The following is a 26,273-nucleotide window of genomic DNA, read 5'->3' as shown; positions in this document are numbered from 1 at the left end:
AAAGAGAACAGTCTGTATTTCCTAAACAATGAGACATTGCTACACTACTGGTGATGATTTATTGCTTGCTAGGAATGCTTGCAAACCACATCTGACAACATTGTTGGGATATATTAAAATATATGTACTTGATAGAAAATTCTTGCCTCTTTGCTGAAGACTCCAATTTTTCCTCAGCACAGGAGTCAATGATTTTCTGACTAAATCAGAAAACTCCAACTCAAAATTCCACAAGGAGGTGAGGTGACTGTCACCTTCTCTCTTCTCACAATGCCCCCTGTTCAGGGCTGGATGAGGAGGAAGAACTATGTGGGGTAAGAATGAGAGGGGAACAGCAACCAGGTGGGCCTCAGAAATGCTGCAAACTTCGGGGGTGAGGGGTGGGATTTGCAGTTCAGATCACTACAGAAAAAGGAGAGAATTGCTACAGTGAGGACTCATTTATATGATGCAGTACATCTGAAGAAGGCCAAGGAGTTTCCCCATCAAAGCCAGCTCAGGCAAAATGTTTTCAAAAAGTGTAAAGGAGACAATATTTTTATTACTTCTTGAAGGACTTCTCCCTAGATGCTGCTGCCATAAGTGCTGAGGCAGTGGTATAGAAGGGGCTCCTGCAGGCAAAAAGTTGGCCTACAGCACTGTCATTTTTACAAACGGCTCCAAGCTGGCTTCTCACAGATAAAATTGCAATCATTAATCACAGTCCTCATCCAAATTCGAGGGCATGTGTTCAGATCCTGACTTGGCTACTGAGACACACAGCCTGAGTAGCTGTCTGATGTGGGACTTCAGTCGTTGGCACAAAAGAATTTGCATGAGTTGTTTTGCCTCCCAAACTTAATGTACCAAGGCACTACATGTTTTGAGACATCCATCAGGTGATAAAACAGCCACCTGAGGTTTGTTCTACCTGGTCTTGTGGTTGCCTAGGTAGACTTCAAGCAAGCTAACACTTGGGGACTTGGCCACCAACCTCACTGGTGTAAAATATCCTTTCCTGTATAAGGCTGTGTCTGAACTACCCTGCTGTTCAACATTGCCAGTATAGTAATTTCACTGTTAGTAACTGGCACATTCCTCCATGCAGTGGACTCTGAATCCTGGGCAAAAAGGCACTGTCTAACACCAGATCCTATTCAGGCAAATTTCACACCTCACCTGAACGATGTGTTCCCCTAGAATTCAGGGTTTCCTGGAACAGCTGTAAAATGGCACTTGCCAGAAGTCCCTACAGCAGCCTATTTATGTTTTGAGCAGAGGTGTAATTAAATTTACAGTGTATCTGACTGGCAAAAAACTGTGAATAAGTGGACACGCAGTGCTCTGTACCTACCTTCAGTAGATCACCAGATATGACTGCCTGTAGAAGTGCTACAAAAGACAAGAAGAAAACTGATGTCAGGCAGAAAGCATTGTGCATACAGCTTCACAGCTGAGGACATAGGTCATAGCGTATGCAAGTGAAGACTGACATCCCCCAGTCCACTTGCATTCTCATGTACTACCAAAACCAGTGCAAACCCTGCACTGACACATATTGGAAAGGCAGAAGACAGCCCATGGTGATGAAAGCTGTATGGACATCAAGTCATCAATGCTGTCATAGAACTGCAGGCTTCTGTCTGAGTTTTTCACTTGGGACGCTTCTGAGACCTTTCAACAGTGTCCACAATGTGGACAAGGTCAAGTCTCCAGCAGCAGAACCATCACTGAAAATACCAATGTTATCTGCACAGAGAACCTGAAACTATCTACAGACCTGTCAGACTTGGTCATACTGATGGTGGAGTGGTCAGTCAGACCCCAATACACTGAGAATCCCAAATTGCAGATTATTGAGTGACAAGAGAGACATTTCTTAACAATTACTTGTATTACAAAAACATTTTGAGATGCCAGAGGGGAGCAAGTCCCCTGGGTTTGGCAGGCAGGGCCCAAGACAGAGGAAGAGCCAGTCCTCACCTTGTCAGCATTTGTATTTTAAACAGACATAGAAGGAAAAAGAGACAAAGTGGACAAAGGCTCACAACAAGGCAGGACAGAGCTGCAAACAGCTGGGAGCTTCTCACTACCCACTACTGTCTGCCCTGATCCTGTGGAGAAAAAAAAAAAGAAGAAGGAAGGCAAAAGCCTGGGACTCTCTATTGCCCAGAGAAGCTGTTATAAACCTATCACTATGTGGCTATCTCCTTCTTTTTTCCTCCTTTTCCCTATCATAATATATATTGTAAAAAACAATGATGAATAATCTTTCAGAGAAAGCACTTACGTGGTTTGCATCTTAGAAAGAACTAATAATCTGCCTCAACTCATAATTTTCCAAGAATGTCTAGACCCATTTCCATCTTTGTGTCTAGGCAGTGCAATCAAATTAAACGTTTGCTCAAGTGCCATCCTTGATAAAGATGTCAAAAGTTCACGTGAGTAGGAGCAAGGCAGGAAAGAGAACCACAGTATAGCCTTGCCTCTGAAAATAACACACAGGAAACTGCACAGTGGGAATTCCGTGATGAGCTTGCTACGCCTTCAGAAATGACAAGGCATCCAAGCTAAACACTGCAGAAAAGGAAGGATGTTCAAAGGCAACTCAACAAATGTCCCTTTCTTTGAAAACACCTGGGGCTATGTGACTTTCTAGTCTAAGTAACGCCTCATGCCCCAGCCATGCAGCAATGGGAAAAGCAAAACCCCAGTCCAGCTAAGTTCTGTCTTGAGGAAGCAGTAGCAGTAATTCTTGCAACTTTAGATTCAGGACAGTTTTTCAGTGGCCATGAGTGAAACTAAACCCTAAAAATCCCCCTGGCATCTGTGAGAGCATGGACACACAGATTTTAGGAATGGAAGAAGGTAAACACCAGCAGGTAAGAGCTAGAAAATTCTTCAGATTCTTCAGTTATTATTTTCAGTGGCTTACATACTTTTTTTTTTCTCCCAAGACTTCTAGCAATTGCTCAGCCCAAATTAACAGCAGAGCAGAATTTAACTCATGTAATTTGCTTTATCTATTTCCCTCTCTTTTTATTTTCAGTCTGGTCTCAATGACACTTCTACTCTTTAGGCTCCTGCAGTCTGGACTTGTATAAGTATTTTGCACTCCTCACACGTGAAAATCAGATGAACTGGTGACATGAGTTTTCCATTGCTTTCTACATCCAATTTCTTATGACATGGCTTCCCTGAAGTCACTTTCCTAAGAGGCAGCGATACATTTTCTTATGCAAGCCACGCTGAAGATTGCAGCTCAAAAAAAGAAAAAAAACAGGAGAGAGAGCTATGATTCTATGAAAAGTCTGACAAGATGTGAAAAATCTTCTACACCTAATAACCATAATCAGAACTGGTCTGGTGATAAGGCTATTAGGATAAAGCAGCTCTAAAACAAATTCAACATAATTAGACCAATCTTTTCATCTCTTTCCTAAGCCTCAAATCCAGCAAAGCATTTAGGCAAGTGCTTAGCTTTGAGCTAATTACATTCTTTTCACGCCAAGTCAACCTACACTCTTAAAATTAAGTGCTTTGCTAGAGTAGAACCTATTGGATAAAGAATACATTACAGATCAACAAAACCAGCTGGCATAACAAGAGGATAGACTACAGTAAAATAATTCAGAGCTGTACACCCCAACACAGGAAGATTTAGAAGCTATTGAGCTAGAAATGGAGAAAGGGTCTTTAGGATTGAGAACATGTTTACATAAATATATGAATATTGCTTAGCACACTAACCCCATAAACCCAAACGGGGCTGCTGGACATATTGAGGAGGAGGGTGAAGATGTCAAAAATCACCTGGTTGTTAAAGAGGTGGTGGAGCAAGCAAGCAGATGGCATTGACAAGAGAGAAAAGACTAAGAAGTTGGAGGAAAATGCTGTTAACATGCAATGCCAGGCTAGTTTAAAATTAGAAACATTAAAGTAAGAATTGTTTTATTTCTCCTAAGCAGCACTGCACTGCTGGCATAATATATAAAATGAACTATGCCACTGTTTCATCATACACCTTCAGGTCTTAAAAATGTCTCAAAAATTATTTGGTTTAATTAATATTTTAATCAAGTCATTATTTTCTTAATTTCTCCTAAGAAAAGCATTTCTGGTTACTAGTAAAAGTGTTTGTGTTTTACTACCTTTCATATTTATTTAGCAAGTAGCTTTATTGCTGATGTAAGGTGACAGCTTGGCAAAATTGACAAATGGAGTGCTCTGTTCATGTATTGAGGAAGCACTCGGTCCCCAGGCTGCCTCCTCAGCAAAACTCCAACTACCCAACTTAGAAAAGCATCTTCATTAAAACAAAACAGAGCAAAACGTCAGCAACAACAACAACAACAAAACACCCACAAAACCAAAACCAAAAACAACACCCTACCCAGGCCTGCCAGCAAACACAAAAATTGACTGGCAAAACAAACACCAAAAAACCATCCACTCCAACCCACCCCCCCACAAACAAATACCTGACTTATAAATTATCATTGAGCAGATACAAGTGAATAATGAACCAACAGGAAAAAAAAGCCATGTTGAAAAGGCTGCTAATTGAATTGTAGTAGTGCTGCAAGCTAATACAGCTTGAGACACAGGATAAACAACTACTAGTACACACTCATGCTGAAAACAATACTTTTCCTAGGGCATATATCACTTATCTAATTTCTATGTTAGTGTTCATTGTTTCCATTGGAAACAGCTATTTTTATTTCATATTCTAAAAATCTATGTTAATGTCACTGAGTTACAACAAACATTTTTGTTTCCCAGACAAAATTAACTTCTGAACTAACAATTGCTCTCTGGCTCTGCATGTGAAGCCAGCAGTATTAAAACAGTGCTGCAAAGTCAGTCATTAAACACTGGACACCAGAGAAAGAAGTGAAATATGCCTACTCCATAACTTCAGAGGCTGCAAGACGCCTGTGAGGTCTCATAGGGTTGCTTGGATGGTCAAAAGACAAGATAACTCTCCGCAGAAAATAACCTGGTTTGCCCTGCAACTGTTCATGTTGTGCTCCACAGACTAAAGAAATTCTAGAGAAAATTACCTCCAACTTGCAGCACCTAAATTAAGAGTCAAACTAAGACAGAGAGGGGATCCTTCAGAATGGAATCATTTCAGGAGACATGTCTGATCACCTCCAGAAACAACAACCAAACAAGGGCAAAATGGGAGGTCTTCTTTTAAGGTTTTCCAAGATGTGCTACTCCTAACACCAGGCAATGCTCACAGTCTTGGAAATTTTAGTTTTTCACATACCGTTCAGGCACAGAATGAGAATGTCTGATAAATGTAAGGGCTAAAAAAGACAGACCCACAACTGCAGCACATCAGAAGAATACAGCAGGAGAGGGGCAGAAGTCATTACCATCACCTCACTCACTTCAAAAGCCATTATAATTCTCAGAAGTATCACAAGCTAGGAAAAACCTCAAACTACCCCTTCCTGTATGCCCTGCAGAAAAATTTTCTCCTAATCCCAAAGCTGCTCATCAGCTTAACACCGAGGACAGACGCAGGGCTCATCGCCAGGTTACTATCACACCAGAAACTTGCTGCTAAAACACTTTCAGAAAGAACATGAAGAAAAAAATTCTTATCAAATCTCATAACTAACATGTTAGGATCACAAGGTTCTTTGCTTAAAGTAGGTTGACATGAAAGATATTCAGTAAGTTTGTTGAATAATCATTAGTGAAACAGTAAGAGGAGATGGTCTGCACTGGAAAGAATCCCAAAGAACAGGGTAGTTCTACAGCCCACCACTGTCAGTAGTACAGGGGTATTGTGCCTTTTCACTTGAGTAAAAGTTATTAATAAACCATAAATATCCTCCAGATTTTGTTAATCAGATTGCACACCTGATCTGACTCTTTCAATGCTATATTTGAACTCACTACTTCTGTACCAAATAAGCCACAGGGAATGCTGATAAAAATGTACAGCAACTTTGAAGTTTTCAATATTAACAAGTAATTCTTTAGTGAAGATCTAAAAATTGTGGCTGAAGGGAGCAGAATTATTTAAATTATTTATATAAAGTATAAGTACCACACCAAGAAGTTGTCACATTCATTATTAAAATGCAGACAATTATAGATCTATGAATGAAATGCAGTGTGACAGCAGAGTATTATTTGTAATAATGCATCCCACCATGTGTTTAAAAATACCAGGGTATCAATGCATCTAATCAGAATATGACAATATTTAAGCACATGGGAAATTATGGCAGAATTCAGCTACCATAACTCAAGACCTGGTTGGAGGACGGTGCTTTGACCAAGCTGATTTGGTGGGTGGCATCCCTGCCCATGGCAGAGGAATTGGAACTAGGTGTTCTTTTAGGTTCCTTCCAATCCAAACCATTCTATGATTCTCTGATCTAACTCTTTCAAAAGATGCAGCACAACAGTTGATACTCTGAAGAAATCAGCTCCTTGCAGAAACCTCATTTAACAGACAATGCCTGCCTCTGTCCAGCCCTTTCTAAGACACATCTAATGCACTGATTCAGCATTTGGAATTGATAAGCCATCAGCCTTTCAGTGCTGAATGCTTCTTACTGGTTGGAGGCAGTAAATAAAAAATATAAGAACTTTCGTGTGGAGTGCCCAGAACTGGAGTGTTAGTGTTCACCACCATCTCCTACTAGAGTGCTCTGGGGAACTCTTAAGGATACCTCATAAAATACTGCCTCGTTCAGACCTTGTAGACCTGTTAATGAAGAAGAAATTATAGGAGAAGGTGACATCATCAGATTTTGAGAGTTAATTAACTTAACTTGGACTATCATTAGCTTCCAGAATATTTCCAATCCTTTATTGCTGTTTCAGTCTTTGTGCAATTCATTGAGTCAGAAATTTAAAGTAATTACTGCTTTACACATTGAGAAGTAAAAAACTGACCCTGATTAGAAGAGTACTTTTACGCAGTTGGAGTCTTCTAGGCTGTTAAAGATCAGCATTACAGAAAAGATAACAAAGGAAGCCCTCGGGGCTTATTTTTCACCAGTTGTACAGAAATCAATAATAACTTCTATTTCAATCACTCCAAAAGCTTTGCTCTCAAAAGACTGGAGTCCATATAGATTGTCATTCAGAAATACACTCTTTTCTCTGTAAAAAACAATTTGCTCATAAAAGCTTTATGACAAATTGATAGTAATATAACTTACACAGAAATGTACAGAACTTATTTTTTTCTACTCTAGCCATGATCTTCAGACTTGACCTGCAGATGAAAGGGGAGAGAGGGGGCAGTTACCACAGGGAATTGTCTTGTGTATTACTTCCCTTCTGAGAAGACTGTGAGAAACAGGCACCGAAGATAAAGGGTAGTGAATTCACTTGGTATTTCTGAAGGGCCTTCCAGTACCATAGAAGAGTTTCAGGCATCCATGAAGAGAAGTAGCAAATCTCTGCACTTGAGCTTTTACAAAAACTTTACCCCTTTCCAACATTTTGTCTGCTTTTAAAGTTACAGAAAGAAACACAAACTACCTATAAAATACATATGCCAAACTGTCTACATAACTGAGAAATTAAATTACAAAGCTAATAATGCTTTGTTGGAATAACTGTGAGCTCAGGTCTTTGATCTACAGACAATCTCAAGTCTCACCAAAGCTGATGATGCTTAAATATTTCCTTTGAAGATAAGCTGAGTGAAAGGAGCAATAAATTTTTCTTCATGTATTTTATGCACCTGTAAGTAGGGGAAGTGACAACTGAAGACCATGAAAATATTAAACAGAAATTAAATTTTGCAGGTTAAGGGGTCCTCTAGATGCTGGCAAAAAAAAAAAAATCCAGAAATAACTGGTAAAATTCCTTCTTCTGTATTCATTGAAAAAGTATTTAACATCAAACAGGGAATGGAAAAAGGTTTCTGAACTTGCTAGAGTTCTACCTCAGCCCAAAGACTGCATAAGAGGCATGATGGAAATATGACAGCAAAAAATACATACAGTTTAGAGGTTTCCCTAAACCCTATCATAATATTCCTTGTGCTGAATAAAGCAAAGACTCACTGATTTTTTGTTTGTTTTTTTTTTTTTTTTTTTTGCAAAATGTATCTGTTTGCTGCCACTGCCCTAAAGAAACAGGTGTTAAACAAGGGTTTTCCGCAGGTTTTGAGATTTGCAAAAGACTTGAGCTTCTTACGAAACCTGTAGGCAATGCCACCAGTCCAGGCAGCTCACAACAGCTCTGCTGTGAGGCACTATTTCCATGAAAGACGACGGAATAAAGAGCTTGAGAGCCCAAAGTACTCCCAAGAGACCAAGAAAACTGACAGTGCAGCCACCTGCTGCAGCCAAGAGCTCAGGAGCACACCAGCTGAGCAGCAGCCAGGCACACACATCCGGGGACTGTTCAGCACGAGGGATATTAGGAAGGCCTTCAAACAGTACCTTGGGATATTTCATCTGGACAGGAAAACCTGCATAAGCACACATCCTCTTGTGGTTTGAGAGAGAGATTTTTGAAGTCTGCTGGCCCTCTGAATAAGTCATGCCTCAATAACATCTATTTCTAGGATTGCACAAAGAGGTAGAAAACCCTTCTAAATATTTGAGGGCTGCCCTTCAGTTACAAAAGCACTGCATCCAGAGCAGATTTAGAGAACTGGCACAGTTTTGATTGCACCTGTTTGCCTAACTTGCGAATAAGAAAAAAAATTAACATGAAAAAATATCAGTCATTACTCAGACAACATTATGAACATTTACCTTTTACGAATTTCAAATTCAAACTGCACCAAAATAGTGGTAAGAGAGAAGGAAGGGGGGAAAAAGAGCAAAAATAGCCACACATGCTTGCTGAAGGGAAAGAAAGGCTAAATTCTCACTTACACAGAAGTCCCTTCATACAACTCTGGAAGGATAAAGAGGCTTTCAAGAAGATGTAAATTACACTCAAGCTGCCTTTAAAGCCCTATTTTCACTCAGACTGGTTTAAAGCTACTTTGATGCCAATTAGAGTCCAACCTGAATTGTTTATGTGGTGCTAGTGCAGAGCTGAGAGTGCAGTTGATAGCTAGGAGTGGAAGTATTCAGACCCTAATGCTAAACTTTTGCTGTGAGACCACTTAACTCAGATTCACAAAAGAAAAGGATAGTAAAAAAAAAAAAAAAAAAAAAAAAAAGGACCTTCTTTGTAAATAGATCAGAATGCCAAGAACAGTTCCAGATAAACTAAGCACCATCTGGCTCACATCATCACTTTTTTGCCTTCTTTTTCTCTTCCGCCATTTTTAATTTTAAGCCAACACAACAATTAATGTCATTCTCAGGAGTTATGCAGTAGAAGAAAACGTCTGTGAGAACGCAAGGCAGGGAAGACTTTGACTGACTAATGCAGTAATTTTATCAATGGAGTGGCACTACCTTGGCAGAAGGAGGATTCTAGGTAAAATAATTAAGCAGTGATTTATTTTCAATTTGAAAATAAATAGGACAGCAAAAAAAGAAGCATTGTGGGCCACACTGTTCCTCTTCTCTGGCTTTGTGGACCATTCCTATCACAGGTACTCTTAGCACACTCCCTTCAGGTTTTGGCCACTGCAACACTGGCTGCAGTGCCTTCGCCTGGCAATATCTAAGTAACCCTTCCTTAAAAAGCTAGGGTTTCACAGGAGGACTAAATCATCCAAAATTCAGTTCAAGAATATTTTTTCTAGCCAAGTTCTTCAGTGGGTGAAGTGATTGCTACTCTTATCTGACCATGAGCAACCACCATTAGAAAAACAAAAACAAAAAAAAATCAGAAGCAAAGTAGGTTGTAAGGTTACCCAGAGCTTCTGCTTGAAAACAAGCACTCTGATTCAAACAACATATTCCTCCAGAGAGGAAAAGGATAATGGCAGCAGCCATTGTGAAATAAATGTTTTTCTGTTTTCATCTATTACTGATTCAGATACCCACATCTGCCAGACATCTCCTTCTCAGCTGCCTGCTGACCCCTCAGGCTGCTTGCATGTGATGAGAGTTGGGCTGTAAGCACTTTTTAAAGATTTTATCCAGAAAGGATCTCCCTCAGCCTTAGACATGTGCTTTCACAGAATGCTTTCTCTTGCCAGGGGGACCCTGGATCTGCATCAATACCAGCCTCTGTTGAGCTGAGAAGCAAATGAGCAAACCCAGAGCAGATCCCCAAGGCATCATTGGCTTAGCTGGCCACAGACACTTTCAAAACACTATCCAGGAGGGCTTTCTTCCTAAAGTGGCTAATTAATCAAAATAAATACCTACAGTCGGGAGCCTCCCTCCAACCCCTCCCATACTCTCTTTAATTTGTACAGAGAAAGCATTCCAAGACATCTCAATTTGTTGCTGGATAAACAGCTGCAGCATCACTGTGAAGAATACAGGGTGTCACCTCTCTCTTTTGAAGGTATCTAGTGTACAAAAGAGCCATTATTTTTCTGTTCTTTATTTTTCTAATTCTACCAGTACTGAGATGTTTGGATTCATCTGCAGCACCCTGCTCATCCTTTTAATCAGTATGGCAGACTGCCTTCTAAACTCTAGAGGATAATATCCCTTTGCAGACTGTGACTATCAAGATTAGTGGAGATTGGCTCTGGAAAGAAGAAAGGAGGCTGAGGGTGTGAAGTCTGCATTCCCACAGGTCACCATGGGCAACAGGAAATCCCAGTTTTGGAGGTTCCAGGAAGTGTTATTGCTCCTTGCACTATTTTCTGGGACTCCTACAACCATCTTCCTCCTTGCATGTGTTTAGATTTCCTGTCTTTAACAGAGCAGATGGCACTGGAGCAAATTCCACAGTGTACAGTACATTCTGCCTCCAAGGCAGGAGCAGATACTGCATTGCAAACCATTTTCCTGTGTGGGATGGAGCCACCACTGCCTTCCATGCACTTGATCAGTCCCTTCCTTATAATTCAGATAGCAGCTCTCTCTATTCAGAGGGATATCCAGAGACAGAATTATACCTCCCACCTAAAACTTCCAGTTTGAACCCATGCCAAGCAATCCCTGTGGAAATGTTTTTCTAATGGAGACTAATGTATAAGTCAACATTATAAACTCATATAAACTCACTTCACTCTACACAAATGCCTCCTAGATAGATGTAGGATATCTAGGCTGGATGACTCCAAGACATGGATTGACTCCATGGCATGGAGCCAGCATCTGGCAGAATCTGAAAGACCTTTGAGTGTTGCTATTTGTCTTTTCAAGCAGAACATCCAGCCTTTATCTTAATCACTTATATAATATTATTACTTTGTAATAACTACCTGTCTTCAAAATTGCTCCACTGAATGTATTTCCCTCTTGTCTTAATTTCTCAGTTGTCTCCTATTCCCTCATGAATTCCCTCATGAATCTATTACACATAAAATGCCCCAAAACCACAAACCTCAAATCACAAAAATTATGCTGATGCAGCAAAACCACATGTCTGCTGGAAGCAAACAAGGCAAAAAGCCCAATTTCATCGGTTTATAGAGAAATGAGTAGGAAAGCAGTGACATAAATATTTGAAAACTCTTGTCTCCCAATCAGAATGCAAGTCAGATGTGTAAGGATTAAGTTCTTGAGGTGCGTTAGTATATCTACTTAAAACTGAGTAATTCCATCAAAAGCAAGGTTCCTCTGTTTGAAGTCAGACGCACAAATATTGAGCAGCATCAGCTCCAAGTTGCCATGACATGAATAACACACCAGTGTCCCCCCTACACCATTAATAGCAACACAAGAGTTTGCTGGGTTGTTTTCAGAACACTTGAAAATGAAATGGAACTCATTGTACTCTTTTTAAGGCCATTTGCTTCAATTGTTTGCGTGATGATGAAGAATCAACTCAAACATACAAGGTAAACAAAGAATAATAGAGAGAACCTAACTTTGGCCAGATGAAAGTACAGATATGAATATTTAATGCAGATTTCTGCAGGGTATCTGTAAACAGGGGTGGGCAGGGCATAATCCAGTGTGCACAAAAAATGCAGTGCAGCTCTGAAAAGTGCAGGGTGAATGAAGGTAAACCTGGTAAACCTCAACAATTCAACTAATGATAACCAGACCACAAGTGTGCACTGGATAACCAGATAATGACTGTGTAGTGGCAACACGATGTATTAGAAGTCTGCATTCCCATCACACTACCATACCTGTTCCATAAACAATGGATGCAATAACCTGCAACAGTGTCAGACCTCCTGAGCATATCACCAGGACTTTTTATACAGCAAAAATATAGCAGGTGATACCCTTCACTAAGAGATGACTTGCCTGGCCCTCCATCGTGACATCTACCAGGTCTTCTGTGGGCCTGACACTTGCCCTTTTTTGAGTCTCATCTAACCCCAACACCCAAAGAAAACCACTGATTTCCATGCTGCAGAGCATGTAGCTGCACCGGCGCCTACCTGACAGAACAGGTCATCCTTCAGAGTCGTCAATACCCTGTCTAAACTAGGGTGCTTTAGGATTTGCTTGGCTTGTATCGTTTTGTCAATCAGTTAGAGTGTTTAAGGATTAGGGGTTTTGTCTACTCCTTTTGGTAATTAAAACGAAAGAAAGAAAGAAAGAAAAGATGATGGATTTCACTCTTTAGTTATCTATTTCCTAGCTACCTGTACCAAGAACAAAGACACAAACCTTAAGAGGCTTTGGGTACTTTTTCTTTTGAAGCTTTGGATTTTCTAGCAGTGCTCTTTCCCTTTCTGTGCCAATTAAAATGGCTCTGTTTTGTAACTGATAGAGGTGCCTTTAACACGTGTCCACAACAAGGAGCATTGTGTGCAGTTACAATTGTTCAATAGATGCCCAGTTCCAGGCAGATGGTGCTTTATCTTCACCCACTTGTCAAGACAGCATAATGCATTGTCCTGTCAGGGATTAATGAAAGTGCCACTCACATTAGATGCTAATTCTGGTGCAAGTCTGTAGAACACTACAGATGCTACAGTTACTGTTTTCCAGTAGTGCTTGTAGCAGTCAGTCCACACTGGAGCAGAAGCAAAACATTCAGAAACCAAGGTGAGGGACACAATGCAAAAGTCTGCTCAGAATGCAACCTTGTGGTCAATGGGAAAGAGTCATTTAAAAAGCAAGAAGAGGATGATTATAACAAAAAAACAAAACAAAACAAAAAAACCCCAAAACAAAACCACAGAGAAACAGTAGAAGAAAAAGCAAAAACTGGATATTAAAGTAGACAAAACAAAGATCAGAAACCAAGAGGAAGGTTAAAACAAAAGATCCAACACAACAGAGAAAGAGTCTTTTCTCAGTAATAATCGACTTATCACATCATCAGAAAAGCCGTACTAGAATGATGTCCATAATAGGGAAGAGCAGCTGTAATACAGGACAGAATGTAGGTACAGTGGGGATACATTATTCCTCTCCTCACTATGTAGCCCAATACATTATTGTCTTATTAAAAAAAAAAGTGTTTAACATATTGAATATGTACACAGTTGAGTACTGATTATTAATGGACATATAAGTCCCAAAACTGATTCCAAGATACATACTCCAAGAACAATATGCCAGGAGACATCTGCATAAACACTATAAAAGACAGGAAATTCAGAGATACGTTTTCAGCTCTCTCATGGACCTTCTTTTTTATTTAGATAAGAGATTTGAGATCTAAGGCTAATTTGAGATGCCTCCACACATAGAGTCTCAGTGGACCGAGAACCTTCTAGACTCTGAAGAGCTTATGTTGCAGCACTTTTTTCACATTTTCCTTTTTGTACTCTGCCCATTTACCATGGTCTGTAGCTGGCACAGTGGAATAGAAGAAATCCAGGTATTGGACCCTTCTTTTCGAACAGTCACTGGAGAATGGGAAATCTTTTGTACTTGAGAGAAGCTCCTACGTATTTATATGGATGACAAACCCAGTTAGATACTCCATGGTCACAAAACTTCTAATAACTGGCACTATCATGTCACTAATTGGTCAAGGCCTTTCACCCTGCGTTTCAGAAGAGGTAGCTTGTGAGATAAAGGGAAGAAAGGCAAGGAAGAAGAGGCTATTCAGAGATGCTGATCAAATCTGAAAAGCCAAACCATGGCAGCAGATGGTAGATGGCAAACAGGAAGGTTTTGTGAAAAACTAGAATAGTATAAAAATAGTGGAAAGAAGGAAAGCATTCTGACAGCATATACCTTTACAGATACACAAGGAAATGCATATACACCGTCTGTTGCTCCATTAATAGATAAAGATGAAGCAATAGAGTAAATGCAAGGGAAATTAAATAGCAAGAGCAGCCTGTCACTAACAAGTTTATGCACTGAGATGCAGCTTGAATCCAGGTCCTGAAATACTATATTAGACCATAATGATTTCAAATCTCTTCTGAGAGTTGGAGACATGAGGTATACTGTTAACTTCTCACAAGTGTCCTGTAATGCATATTAGAAGCTGTGGTCATGGTAAAAAGCAGATGAACTATTAAACAGGAAAACTCCATCTGGTTCACAAAATCAATGAGCTGCAAATCATAAAAATCTAATGGGGCACACCAGGAAATTAAACCTGTATACTTCTGCCAGTCTCATACTTTTATTTGTCACAGGATCGGCTGCTTCCAGACACTGGGAATGGACTAGATGGGCCAGATATGTCTTTGGTCTTGTGTGTTTGTTCATTTTTATGGCTTTCTTTACAACTTTCGTTACTGAGAAAGGACTTGCCAAGGAGATAGAAGAGAGTTTATTAATGACAATATGTTTGACAACCATTATACTGGACTGAAAACATTGGCTGGAGCCAAGGACAATGTAGGTTGATACCTAACTAGTCACTCCACACTCCATGTGAACATAGTTTAGTGACACACTTCCAGGCTCAGACCTCCTTACACCTCCATTTGCAATAGTCCTTACTATTCCCATCTGGACCTTTCCTGAGTAATGCTTATGGTAATGGCCAGAAAATGTTCTGATTGTGTGACTGTATACAAATTGGGTGCCTGAGGAAAATAGATATTTCTTTTTTGGACCAAAATAGTATTCCCAGTTCAGAGCCACATGATGAACTTTCTCTTCTCAGTCAGTCTCCCTTTTTTTGTTCCTCACTCCTTATGCAACTCTGACAGTGCAACTACCACCTCTACACAGTATGCCCCTGGATTTCAGTACCAATGTAGCCATGTACTGATGTACTGTAGATGGACTTAAGTTTGCCACGTTATTAGGCAGCTGGTCACCACAAACTCCATCTTTAGTCCACAGGGAAAGATCAGATTCTTCAAGTCTCCCTCACAGCAAGAATATTGCCATAACCTGCCAGTCGTGCTACTCACGTCATGAGGTTTTTCCATATAGAAGAGCCTAGCTGCATTAAATTCCATACTGTCCTACTAAACTGACTTTACTGGCAGCCCAAGATAATGAGTGTTCAAGCCTGTAAAACAGTGCGCTCTCCTCTCAGTGACAAAGATGAGAGTCATAAAAGATGTGCTTATCTTTACAAAAAACATGTTTCGTCCTTTAAGCCATGCATCATTTTCCACAGGTGAAGCTCCACACATTTGGATGAATAGACTGTAAACTCTTGCAGTAGTTCCATTTGATTAAGTGAGATTCATTTTACAAATAACAACTTCTGTCAGTCCCAATTAAACTAACTAAATGATCAAGCACTTGATGTCTAAGGGTGAAATAAAGTTTCATCAACATCAAAGTTTCATTTTTATAAAAAGCATTTTCTCCACCACAACTGTGTTAAACAGAGCTTACTCTCTAGTCTTTGGTCTCATTTTTAATATGCTGATAGTATCTATAAAACAGATCTTACCTTGATCTTCTGAAGAAACCGGTGACCTGGAATAAAAACAACAAAATCCAGTCAATTTTTGGTAAAAAAAAGGTCACAAATAAAGTTCAGTCTCAGACTGGAGAATGGGATATGGAGTAATCTGAAGCTTATATTCTTTATTCCTTAGAAGAGAGGACTGAAAAGCATCTGACAAAAAAAAAAAAAAAATAGAGCTGAACAGGCCATATAGCAGCAGATTCTGCAGGCCAGAGTGACCATATGGAGCCATCTCCATGAGGACTGATGCCAAGACTGTCTGTAGATACTTGGCAGAAACTCATCTGCTACTACCACTGCCAGGAGAAAACCTCACAACTAGGAGTGGTCAAGGAAATTACATCTTGGCAGAAACTCGCAGGCATTACAGTGGCCGTGTTTTTTTTTTTGCCATTGTCAGTGTAGTGGTAATCATAAAATAGTAGTCATAATTAATAACAATTCATGCCATCTTCACAAAAGTAACACAACAGATTTAAAAAAAAAAAATCTGGACAGTTGTGAGTACAGAAAAAAAGCAACATATCAGCAGCAACACAAGAGTTATAGGATATCCTAACCGGTGGATTAGGATTCTGATAATACCCCAAGAGAGGGAAGACTTATAAAGCACAGGTGACCACTCAGTGTCCCTCCTGATAAAGAGAAGAACCCCAGTGAATTCCAGGGATCTGCGTCCCAGTTCCCATCACTAAAGATCACACTCTTCATGGTTTTGCTCAGAACAAAGGAACACAGAAGTACTGGCCCTCCATTTTTCCCTTTGCTATAGTAGCATGGCTTAGCAAAACTGAGGCTAACCGTGGAGCTGAATCTGGGATGTACCTTCATTATTTAGACCAGGCTGACAGCACAGTCCAGTGGACTGGGCCATTCCTCCGCACTTTCCCAGCAGACATTTCAGTTTCACACACAGCCTTCCCTCCCAAGGGTTTGTTCCTGCAGTAACAATGAGTTTGTTCCTGCAGTGAGTGTGGTAACCCATGTTTCCTTTCCAAGATATTTAATTTCACAACAATGTACAAAAATAACAAATTAGAAAAGATTTAAAAATGTTAGTGTTGACAGCAAACAGATCAAAGCCAACATAAGAAAAGCAGCCACAGAGGGGTGAAGGGAAAAGAAGGAACAAAGGGGAAAAGAGCACATGTATATTTAACTGAGTCAGCAGGGGCTGAGGGCAGAAAAGAAGTGAAGGAACCCTGGGTTAGAGGAATAAAGGAGCTGAGGAAGGAGCCATGATCATGTTCCATAACAAGGGTTTGAAAATTAAGGTTGAGGTATTATAGAACATCAGAAGCAAATATGCAAATATGTAGATGCAAACAGGAAAAAATCAAAAGAAAAGAAGGAAGCTTTCCTGCCAAAGTATGTAAATTTTTTTGCTGCAAAATAGAGAGAGATTTGCAAATAAAGAGAGCAAAGAGTTAGAGCACAGCTGGAGCAATGGTCACTGTGAAAGGAAAAAAATCTGATTGCCTAATTAGGATTCTGGCTGCACAAGAGGCCAATGTGTCTGTATGGATCAGAATTAATTAAACCTCTAGTCCCATTAAAGGCTCTGATTGCTGCTGAACATCCTAAGCATGCATCCTGCTCTGCTGCCAGCCAGGCCTGTTATGCCCTCACCCTTCAGCCATGTGTGTGGAAATACAGCAGGAATGCAGGTCACCCAAAGGATTTAGCAGGCACCACCAGAACTGTCCTGCTTTGACCAGGTAGTTACAGACTTTTGTCCTTAACTACTCTCAGAACCCTGTCTGAAGATCAAAACCCAATGCATTTTCTACAGGGTTAAACAATGCAGATGGGTCATATCAAGAGGTGAAAAATTTTAGATACTTGAAAGTATTTTTGCATGCAAGAGTCATGCAAAGTTCCTTGGCTCACGTATCCTGACTCTTGACCCCTTGCTAATGCAGTATTCCACTGCATCAGCAGAATTTATTCCTTTGTTTTGTTTCTTAATTGCCCAGTTTCATCACCTTTCTGTTCTTTACTTGAAACAATAAAATAAACAATACAGATTTTCCTATAATTTGGTTCTTCTTTATGCTTGGTAAAACAGATGTTATTTGTTCTTTAAAGCATCAACAAAGGAGAGACACTATTACAATACCAACGCCTTCCCAATTAAAACATTGATTGAAGGAAAGGATGAAAAATATGTTTATGTATATTTTGTGTGCCTAAAATGATCATATATTTTTCAAAATATTGCTACCTTTTTTGCTTTGTTGCATACCTTGAATACAGTGCTTGTAAGAAATTTAACATTACTACTAATCCTACTATATGTGCTTTTATTTGAGAGGATCCATCAAGTAGCTGTGTAGCCTGGTATCCTGAGAAAACAAGACTTATATAACCTTATTTATATCAGTTTCATCGGGTTCATATCAGTATCTCAATGTGAACATATGCACCTCTCTGTCTCACCCTGATAAACTCTGAGCTTGTTGGCTCATTTCATCCCTTGTTAGTTGACAGAGAGTCAATACCTGCTTTCACGCAGCAGGAAACAAAAGAGCATAAGCTCAACTTTTCTGATGTAGCAGCAAAGCCACAAAGAAAGGTTTTGAATATCCCAGCCACAGGAAAAGCCTCAATGAGAGCTTCCACCACTGCAGGTACCAAAGGCTCAACCACAATAAACTGGGCTTCCTTTGTTCCACTACTGACATGAAGTATTTTGGCAAAGAGTGGAGAGGACTTTCAGCATCCTCCTACAATTCCAGGCCATACAATTTAGCAAGGGGGAGGCTTTCCTAACTGCTCAAGTCCTGTCCTAAATACACCAAGGGGAGTCTTTTTCATAGCTGTGATGGAAGGAAGTGAGACTGCAGAAACTTCCACACTAAATAGAATTGGGCATTTCATGCGCTGACATGTCCACCCCATGCTCATGACAGGCTCTAGGGGAGGAAAGAGAGAAAGCCTAATGACCTGCTCTAAACCACATCCCCTCGCTCCACAGCCACAGAGGGTTTTCCCGACAGGAAAAAACAATCCAGTAGATGCTCATATTTCCGGTCACACATCTTTCTCTCAGGTCTGTAAGAAGTGTGAGAGATATACTGTGGCAGCACTGGTCACCAGACAGGTGTTCCAAGAAAAGAGGATTCTCATCTGCTAACATCCACACAGGAACCATCTGTCTAGTGCCTGTCAGCTACCCTCCCAGTATGATCCTGGCTATGTGTTTTGCTGTCATAAAGAAGCAAGTTATCATCTTCACAGCCTCCATGCCTCAAAAAAAAATTAGAGGCAAGTCAGAGATACTTCAGGAAAACTAATATGCTGTCAAGATCTGTGGTCTCACCTGGGTCAAAACGCTTTGCCAAATGACATCTTGAAGAGATTTTCATTTGGTTAAACAAAACAGAAAAGATCTTCAGGAAAAGGTTCAGGGACTGCAATATCCTGTTCATGGCCATTTCAGAATTGAATAACATATATATATATACATATATATATATACATATATATACACACACACACACACATCCACTGGGTTTTTCTTCTGGTTTTATCTTGGTGTAGAATTAACTTGTAGAAAGAAAGGGTCACCATCTCCCCAAGAGAGTAAAGGCAGGACAGATTGTCTGTGACTGGCTACATTTCCAGAGTCATGAGATTCAATTATCTCTTCTACTAACAGTGATATTTATTTTCCCATGCATAAATGAAACTGAGGAGCCTGATTTCACATATTTTCACCAAAGGCTTTAATCTGACTTTCTTTCTGCTCTGGTTTTACAAAGAGCTATTGTTGTAGCAGATAGTTCAAGTAAAGACATATTTCTGTGATAGGGAAGAGGATCAGAAGGGAGGAGAAGGAAAAGCACATTGTCAAGAAAGGTTTTATCACCTCTGTTTGCTTTCTGTGCTGGTCATAGCTCTCCTTTCTTACAGCAGTGCTCTCCCCTTGCAGAGCGGCAAACTCAGCTCAGAGGCAAAACAGAACTTGCAAGCCTCAGCCTGCAAAGGGAAGCTGTTCAAGGTCTGTTCCACCACCCCTTACACAAGCAAAGCAATATCCTTTGGACTTAACAGTAAATCCATAAGCATCTTCCAGAAATCAAGGTACACATATTTAGAAATGTATTAAAAAAACATAAAAATGGTGTAAAGAAAATCCTGATCATACATACACTTGATGCATCCAGCAAATTGGAATACTTACAATATTGAAGGCAATGAGACCTGCCCACCTAAAACCACAACAGGCCTCCAAGTTCACTGTCTGATCCAAAGCTCACTGGAATTTTTCCACTCACTCTTGCAGGGTTTGGATGAATTGCTGCAGAAATCTAATCCTCACTACAGCTAAGGCAGCCTTCAGAATCATACAAGCCTCTCTCAAAGAGCCAAACAGTCAGAGCTGTTTCCAAGTGCACTCTTCAATGTGCAAACACTAGGTTTGTTCAGCACTAGATGGATGGAAGAAGGAATAGTCATTTCTAAGGAGGGAAGTGCAGGGAATGTCACAATTTTGAGCCTAGTCAACTGAGACTTAGGAACCTAGAGATTTACAGCCAGACTCCAAGAGGTGAATTCAACAAAATTTCAGCAAATGAGTACATTATTCATGAAGACAAAAGCCTCTGGAGAAACAAACTTGGAGCTGAAGTAAAGCAGCTATTTTAATCAATAAACCTGTAGCAGAAACCATCTGCACCAGACCTATTTAAAACCAGCCATTTAATATTTAAAGGCCAAGTAACAATCTCTATGCAGCAATTCTACTCCGGTTTATGACCATTCCACTTTTTTCCTTCTTAAGGAATGTATTTCTGCAAACTTTCTAATCCAGTCTGACAATAACTGCCTGTGATGAGGGGAGAGGAAGAGCTGTCAAGCCCATTCTTTCTCATTTTGCAAGTGCATCTCTTCAGAAGAAATGGCATCCCTGTTGGGATTTATTCACATATCCTTTGATTGCAAATGAAGAAAATTTTTAGCACATCAAGTATTTTTAAAAAACACAGGTGAGGAAACCCTCTCATACAGCAATTTGTATCAATGCCTCTGTAAGTGTGAGTCCCCTGCAGCCCCAGCTGCAAACAGCACACCATTTTACTGGTAGAACGGCAGAACTGATTGCTTTCCTGGTCCCTGACCAGATAATGCTCAGTCTCAGCATCACCATTTTCTACGATGCCACTTGATGAAAAATAAAAGTCTAAGAATTTCTGAGAGCTTCCCCACACTTTCACTTTGACCCTATACATTCCCAGCTCAGAGTGACCATCAGAGGCTGGAGAAGTACAGCAAGTTAGGAAGTTTAGCAAAGGCAAATTGCAAAGTCCTGCACTACAGGAGGAGTAAACCTACGCAACAAGACAGGCTGGGGGTCTAACACCTGAGCACAGTTTTTCAGAAAGGGTCCCTGATGTTTGCAGAGTACAAGCTGAACATCTGTCAGCAGAGTTCATTGTGACAGAGAGGGCCAGTGACACACTGAGCTGTATTCTCTAGTGCAGAGCCATGAAGTAGATGCAAGTGATTTTGGACTCTCAGTATTTGTGAGCCTTGAGAACAAGACAGGCATGAACAAACTGGACTGAGTTCCAGAAAGGGCTGCAGAGGTGGTGCGGGCACAGGAGGACAGGCTATGGAAGCTGGGTTTGTTCAGTAAGAAGAGAAAGTTTGGGCAAAACCTAATTGCTGCCTTTAACTAGTCAGCAGGAAAGCATAGAGAAGACAGGGTCTGCATGAAGAAAGAAGCAACAGTCACAAGCTGGCACATGGGAAATTCACATGGGATGTTAGGAGAAAAAAATTTTTACCATGTGGATGATCAAAGAGAAGAACAGGCTGTGTAAAGAAATTGTTGAGTCTCCAGTTTTGCAGATATTCAAAATTCATCTGAAAAAGGCTCTGAAAGGCTTCATCTAGCTGGATCTATTCTGAAGATTCGTATTAGAGGACCTTCAGAGTCCTTCCCAACCCAAGGTTTTCTGCAGTTCTTTAAGTCTCTCTACAAAACTTTCTGGTTTTACAACTCAATTTTTCCTGCCATTCTTTCCTCTCAACTATTTCTCATAGACAATGGCCATACTGTCTCACACACATGGGAAAACACTGACCAGCAAACCCCCTGGATCTAAGAAATTCCATTGAAATTATTTATTAGTATGCAGAAATCTGTTTGGACATGTCCTGTAATGTGTAATGGCAATCCAGAGACAAACACTGGAGAGATTATTCTTTCTTAATCCGGCTAAAGGAAAAGATCAGTATTCCCTCTTGCATCTCTGTAACTTCCTTCAGCAGCCTCTGTCTCTACCTGCATAGCAATCACTGCCTCAGGCTGTTCACATGCAGTCTGACATACAGGAAAGTAATTGATGCTTCTTAGGGAAACCAGGGCAGCTCAGATGCATTCCATGCTGGGTCTCAGGCATATCAGGGTCCCTTATATTGTCACATATCTTTTTTCACACTGTTTAACTTTTTATCTCTTACCATTCCTCTGTCCACTGTGGAATGTTTGAATGAAGGCTTGTAACACCACAATGCAGCTATATCTGAAGCTGTACTGACACCCAGAGGAGCTGTCTGGGAATTGCTGCTTAAAAAGGGAACGGAAGATTTTATTGCAAAATCAGATATAAACTCAAACGCACCAAGCCCTAATTTTAAAAAAGGAGAAGAAGGATACAGAAACATTCTATGAAATTCATTTTGGTTAAGTGATAGTTCTACCTCAAAATATGACCTGAGCAAGCTTGGCTTGGTATTTACTTGAAAAAGAATGTATTTCCCAATGAGCAGCAGGATAACTGTAGGATGCTCACAGTTTGTTTGTATTTAGGGTTTTTTTGATTTGTCTTTTTTTTTAAATATTTGGCCTTTTTTTCTCTTATCATCACATGGCACCAAAATCAGCGGAATGCAAGAAACTTATTTTAAAGAGGGATTTATCGCAGCTTCTTTTAAATGTTATTTTTCCATTTCCAGAACTTCATTAAATCTTAAAAATCCTCACTGATCTATAGAAAGTGAGATCTAGGCACACCATGGAATGCTTCAGTGAAACAACAACCTGGAGGTAAAGGGATGAGATGTTGTTTGACACAGGTAATTATCAAGATCTGGAACAGGAGTTAAAGTGGCTACGTTTATGCACTTCCTTAACATTCTACATGAGAATAAAAGCATATCCTTTAGGTAATAAAACATCTGCCTTTTCCTCAACAACACATCAGTGCACTTTTACTTCTTCCAGGAAAAGATTAAAGCAGAGGTCATTTTGTTAGGACTTCAACTTTTATTTAATCCAGAGAAAGAAATTTGCTAAGCACAATGCCATGACCAGCCCATTTTGAGTGCCTCAGGTACAACCTGGTTCATAAGACACATCTCCACTTGGCCCACAGGCTAGATGGAGGTGAAGCACATCAGCTGCTTGGTGTCTTGAGATACTACCAAATAATTTTTGGCCACTTTGGGTTTCTAAACAATTCAGAAGCTACCCAAAATGGTGTGTTTGCAACAACAATGCAAACCAGCCACTTTTGAGAAACAGCATTTTTCCTGAAACATATGAATCCATCAGAAGCAGATTCTTGCAATTCTGTTAAAAAAATAAGTGGCCTGGTTTGCACAGGTGCTAAGCACAAAGAAACCCTCACTTTCCTGCCACCTTTTAAAAAATAATCTAAAAATTTAAAAATCACCTTAGTTAATATACATAACACGCAGATCCTAGGCAGAGAAGAACTGCTGAGTTGTTTACACTCCTGCTATAGACTAATTGATGGAGAATAAAACTTCTATTGGGAGCTTCAGATATGGCTTTTGTGCTGCACTTTTAGATGTCTGGCACAGAAACAGGAATCTAGGATTCAGGGTTACACTGGCTCCAAGCCACCTCTGGCTCCCTGATTTCAGCTCTTGGCATAATTTAGCCAGGTCCATCTGTCCCTGCTTGCCCATGGACATCAGCACTGCCAGAACCTCAGCAAGGCTCTCTGTTATGGCCCTGCTCCCCATGTATTTCCCTCCCTTGCACACACCTCTGTGCCAGCACTGCTAAACACTCTGTCTCAGCTACCAAGACAAAGCTGTGGGTATTAGTGGTCCTTTCCTAGTGCAGAGGAGCAGCAGGCATGCATGGACAAATTGAATGCTTTTAAGCTTTCAGAAGTTTCTCTGCTGACCCAAGTCTTTTGGCAGGCATGTTAAAGAGACACTGTACCTCCTACACCCTGACATACAAGCCCAGAGCCAGGGGACTCAGACTCTCACACTACACATGGAAGAGAAAGGGCAGCTCCATGCAGAGCAGCCATACCAAGACACTACCTGGGAAACAATGAACTTTCCAAGCAGCCCCAGCGAAAAATCTCACTTTTTGTTCCATGAGTCAAGTGAAGGCTCATGTCAGAATATCGTTCCCAGCCTCACCCAAACACTGATCTTTGCAGGTCTAAAATACCCCTTTGCAAACCTCAAGAGATGACCTATTTTCACACAACTATCCTTTGTCTTTAGGTTTTTGTGGCATAATATTTTTTGACATTTCCCAGTTTTCAGCCACGGCAGAAATACAAACAAGAAGATATCTGAAGAATTATGGAAAGGTTTGGCTTTTTTTAGTTTAACACAGTCAGCTCAGGCAAACTAGCACCTCTGTGTGACAGTTTAGAGCAGCTATTTTACCAAATTACATTTCTATTCTCTTTGAAAACCTATTAAACCAGAACATAGGGATATGAACAGGAATAGAAATACAGTCTGAATGCATATAATGAGATGTCCAGGTGTGAAAGCTTGAACACAGCATGTAGCCCAATGTGTGTGTAACACATGTACAGGACTGTGTTTCTTACCAAGGCTCTGAAGCTTACTAGTTTTGGCTTTGATAAGACAGCTTGGTACTGAGTGAGAACACATTAAGAACCAGTCTCCTCTCCAAGCAGATGGCAGCTCCTTATGGCAAGGACAGAGCATGGACACAGGCTTGCTATTCCTGTGAAATGCTCAGAAAACTAGGGCTGGGAGGTTTGGGGGTTGTTTTTTGTTGTTTTGGTTGGTTTTTTCTTACTTCAACTCTAACAAATGAGTAAGAAGTCCACATAAATATAGACATACAAGTCTAAAACTACAAGGTGGACAACTTTTCCAACGTTGATTGGCTTCTAAGTCTGCCTCGCTGGAAAATATTTGACCTATATTTATAGCAGTGCTGAAAGGATACCCAGAAGAATATATCTTTCTGTCAATCATCCTTTATCACCCCAGTAAACCCATCCGTCCTGTTTTCCAGTGCCTTTAATGTCACTGGGGACTGTAGGTCTGTTGTTTCCAGTCCATAAAGCTGGAGAGAGGGATATTCACTTTCTACAGGGGCATTGTCAGATCCACTCTTGCAACCCTGCTCCTGCCAGGTACAGTCACTACATGTCCAATGCTTGCATGGAAAGCAGTAGGCCCTAAAAATTATATTACCAAATGTCATTTTGTTTTGCCCAGACAAAAAGAAAAGGAGATTATAAGAAGATATTTTCTTGATATATTCCTGTCTTCTTTGCTGTAAAGCTGTTTTACTTTTCACAGAAGATCCTGCTTTGCAAATCAAGGACTAAAGTAGGCAAGCAAGGATGGAAGCAAAAGGGAAAAAGAACACAGTTGCTAAAAAAAGAGAAAAGAGACTACTGCTTCAGTCTTGGCTATCAGCCAGAGAGCGGAAAGGAGATTAATAGCTGTTATGGTAAACCACTTAAAGGAAACCAAGGTACCCAGTTATCTCTACTTTAACATCATTTTTTATCCTTTAAATGCAACTCCAAAATAAAAACTTACATTCCATATGGAAAACTTGACTTTGCCCCTTTATCTACTGGAAATATTCAGAAGGGATTTTCAAGCTAGGTGGTAGTTGACTTATTAGCATTCAGGTAAGATGATTCCTTTGTCAAGCACATGTGCATTCTGCCTCTTGAAGTTGCTACAAGGAGACGAGAAGAGCTGGACTGCTTGCATTTCCCTTTTGGAAAGTCGGATACCAGTCAAGAAGCAAGATCTCTCTAAATAAGTAATTTTGTAGTCTCATCGTGTGTGGGAGTGTTTTGCATGTTACTGTCTGTCAAAATAATTTGTCAGCAGGGTGAATTTCCTCAGCTGTGCATCAGGTGTTGAGATGCCACAAAAGTCATTAAGAGGGGGCAGGCTGGTGAGAAAAGAGGAAGCTAAAATCTCTCCCAATCCACTCTGGGGAGCTAAATGCTGAATGATAAAATGTATTGGTAATAAGTACTGATGAGAAAAATAACACTGTACAGGATACAGTACAGGATGTGCTCTATTTCTGCCATCTATCGAAGGCAGATGCACGAACCCGCCTCACATGTGCCTACTGCTATTACAACCCCTTTGCCTCAAGAGCAAAGGCTGGAGACTTCATTCTTGAAGAAAACACACAGTCTGCATTGCATTCACATACATAAATAAGGTTA

The 26,273-nt window shown here is 40.3% G+C and overlaps 1 protein-coding gene across 7 annotated transcripts in view; it reads right to left on the bottom strand.

Annotated features, from left to right (window-relative positions):
- The window catches only part of DGKI (diacylglycerol kinase iota), a 199,741-nt gene that overhangs the window by 14,293 nt on the left and 159,175 nt on the right, over positions 1-26,273 (bottom strand). For all 7 annotated transcript variants that reach the window (XM_066183827.1, XM_066183828.1, XM_066183829.1 and 4 more), the window contains 2 exons: positions 15,790-15,815; positions 1,334-1,371 (listed from right to left, as the gene is read on the bottom strand). In XM_066183827.1, the coding sequence (XP_066039924.1) occupies positions 1,334-1,371; positions 15,790-15,815 (64 nt within the window). The remainder of the gene's footprint in view (positions 1-1,333; positions 1,372-15,789; positions 15,816-26,273) is intronic.

The sequence above is a fragment of the Chamaea fasciata genome, unplaced genomic scaffold, assembly GCF_029207755.1.
Source record: "Chamaea fasciata isolate MVZ Bird 193981 ecotype frontalis unplaced genomic scaffold, bChaFas1.0.hap1 SCAF_5, whole genome shotgun sequence".
NCBI lineage: Eukaryota > Metazoa > Chordata > Aves > Passeriformes > Sylviidae > Chamaea > Chamaea fasciata.
The sequence above is the reverse complement of the archived record's forward strand: the minus strand, read 5'-3'. Positions and strand labels throughout refer to the sequence as shown.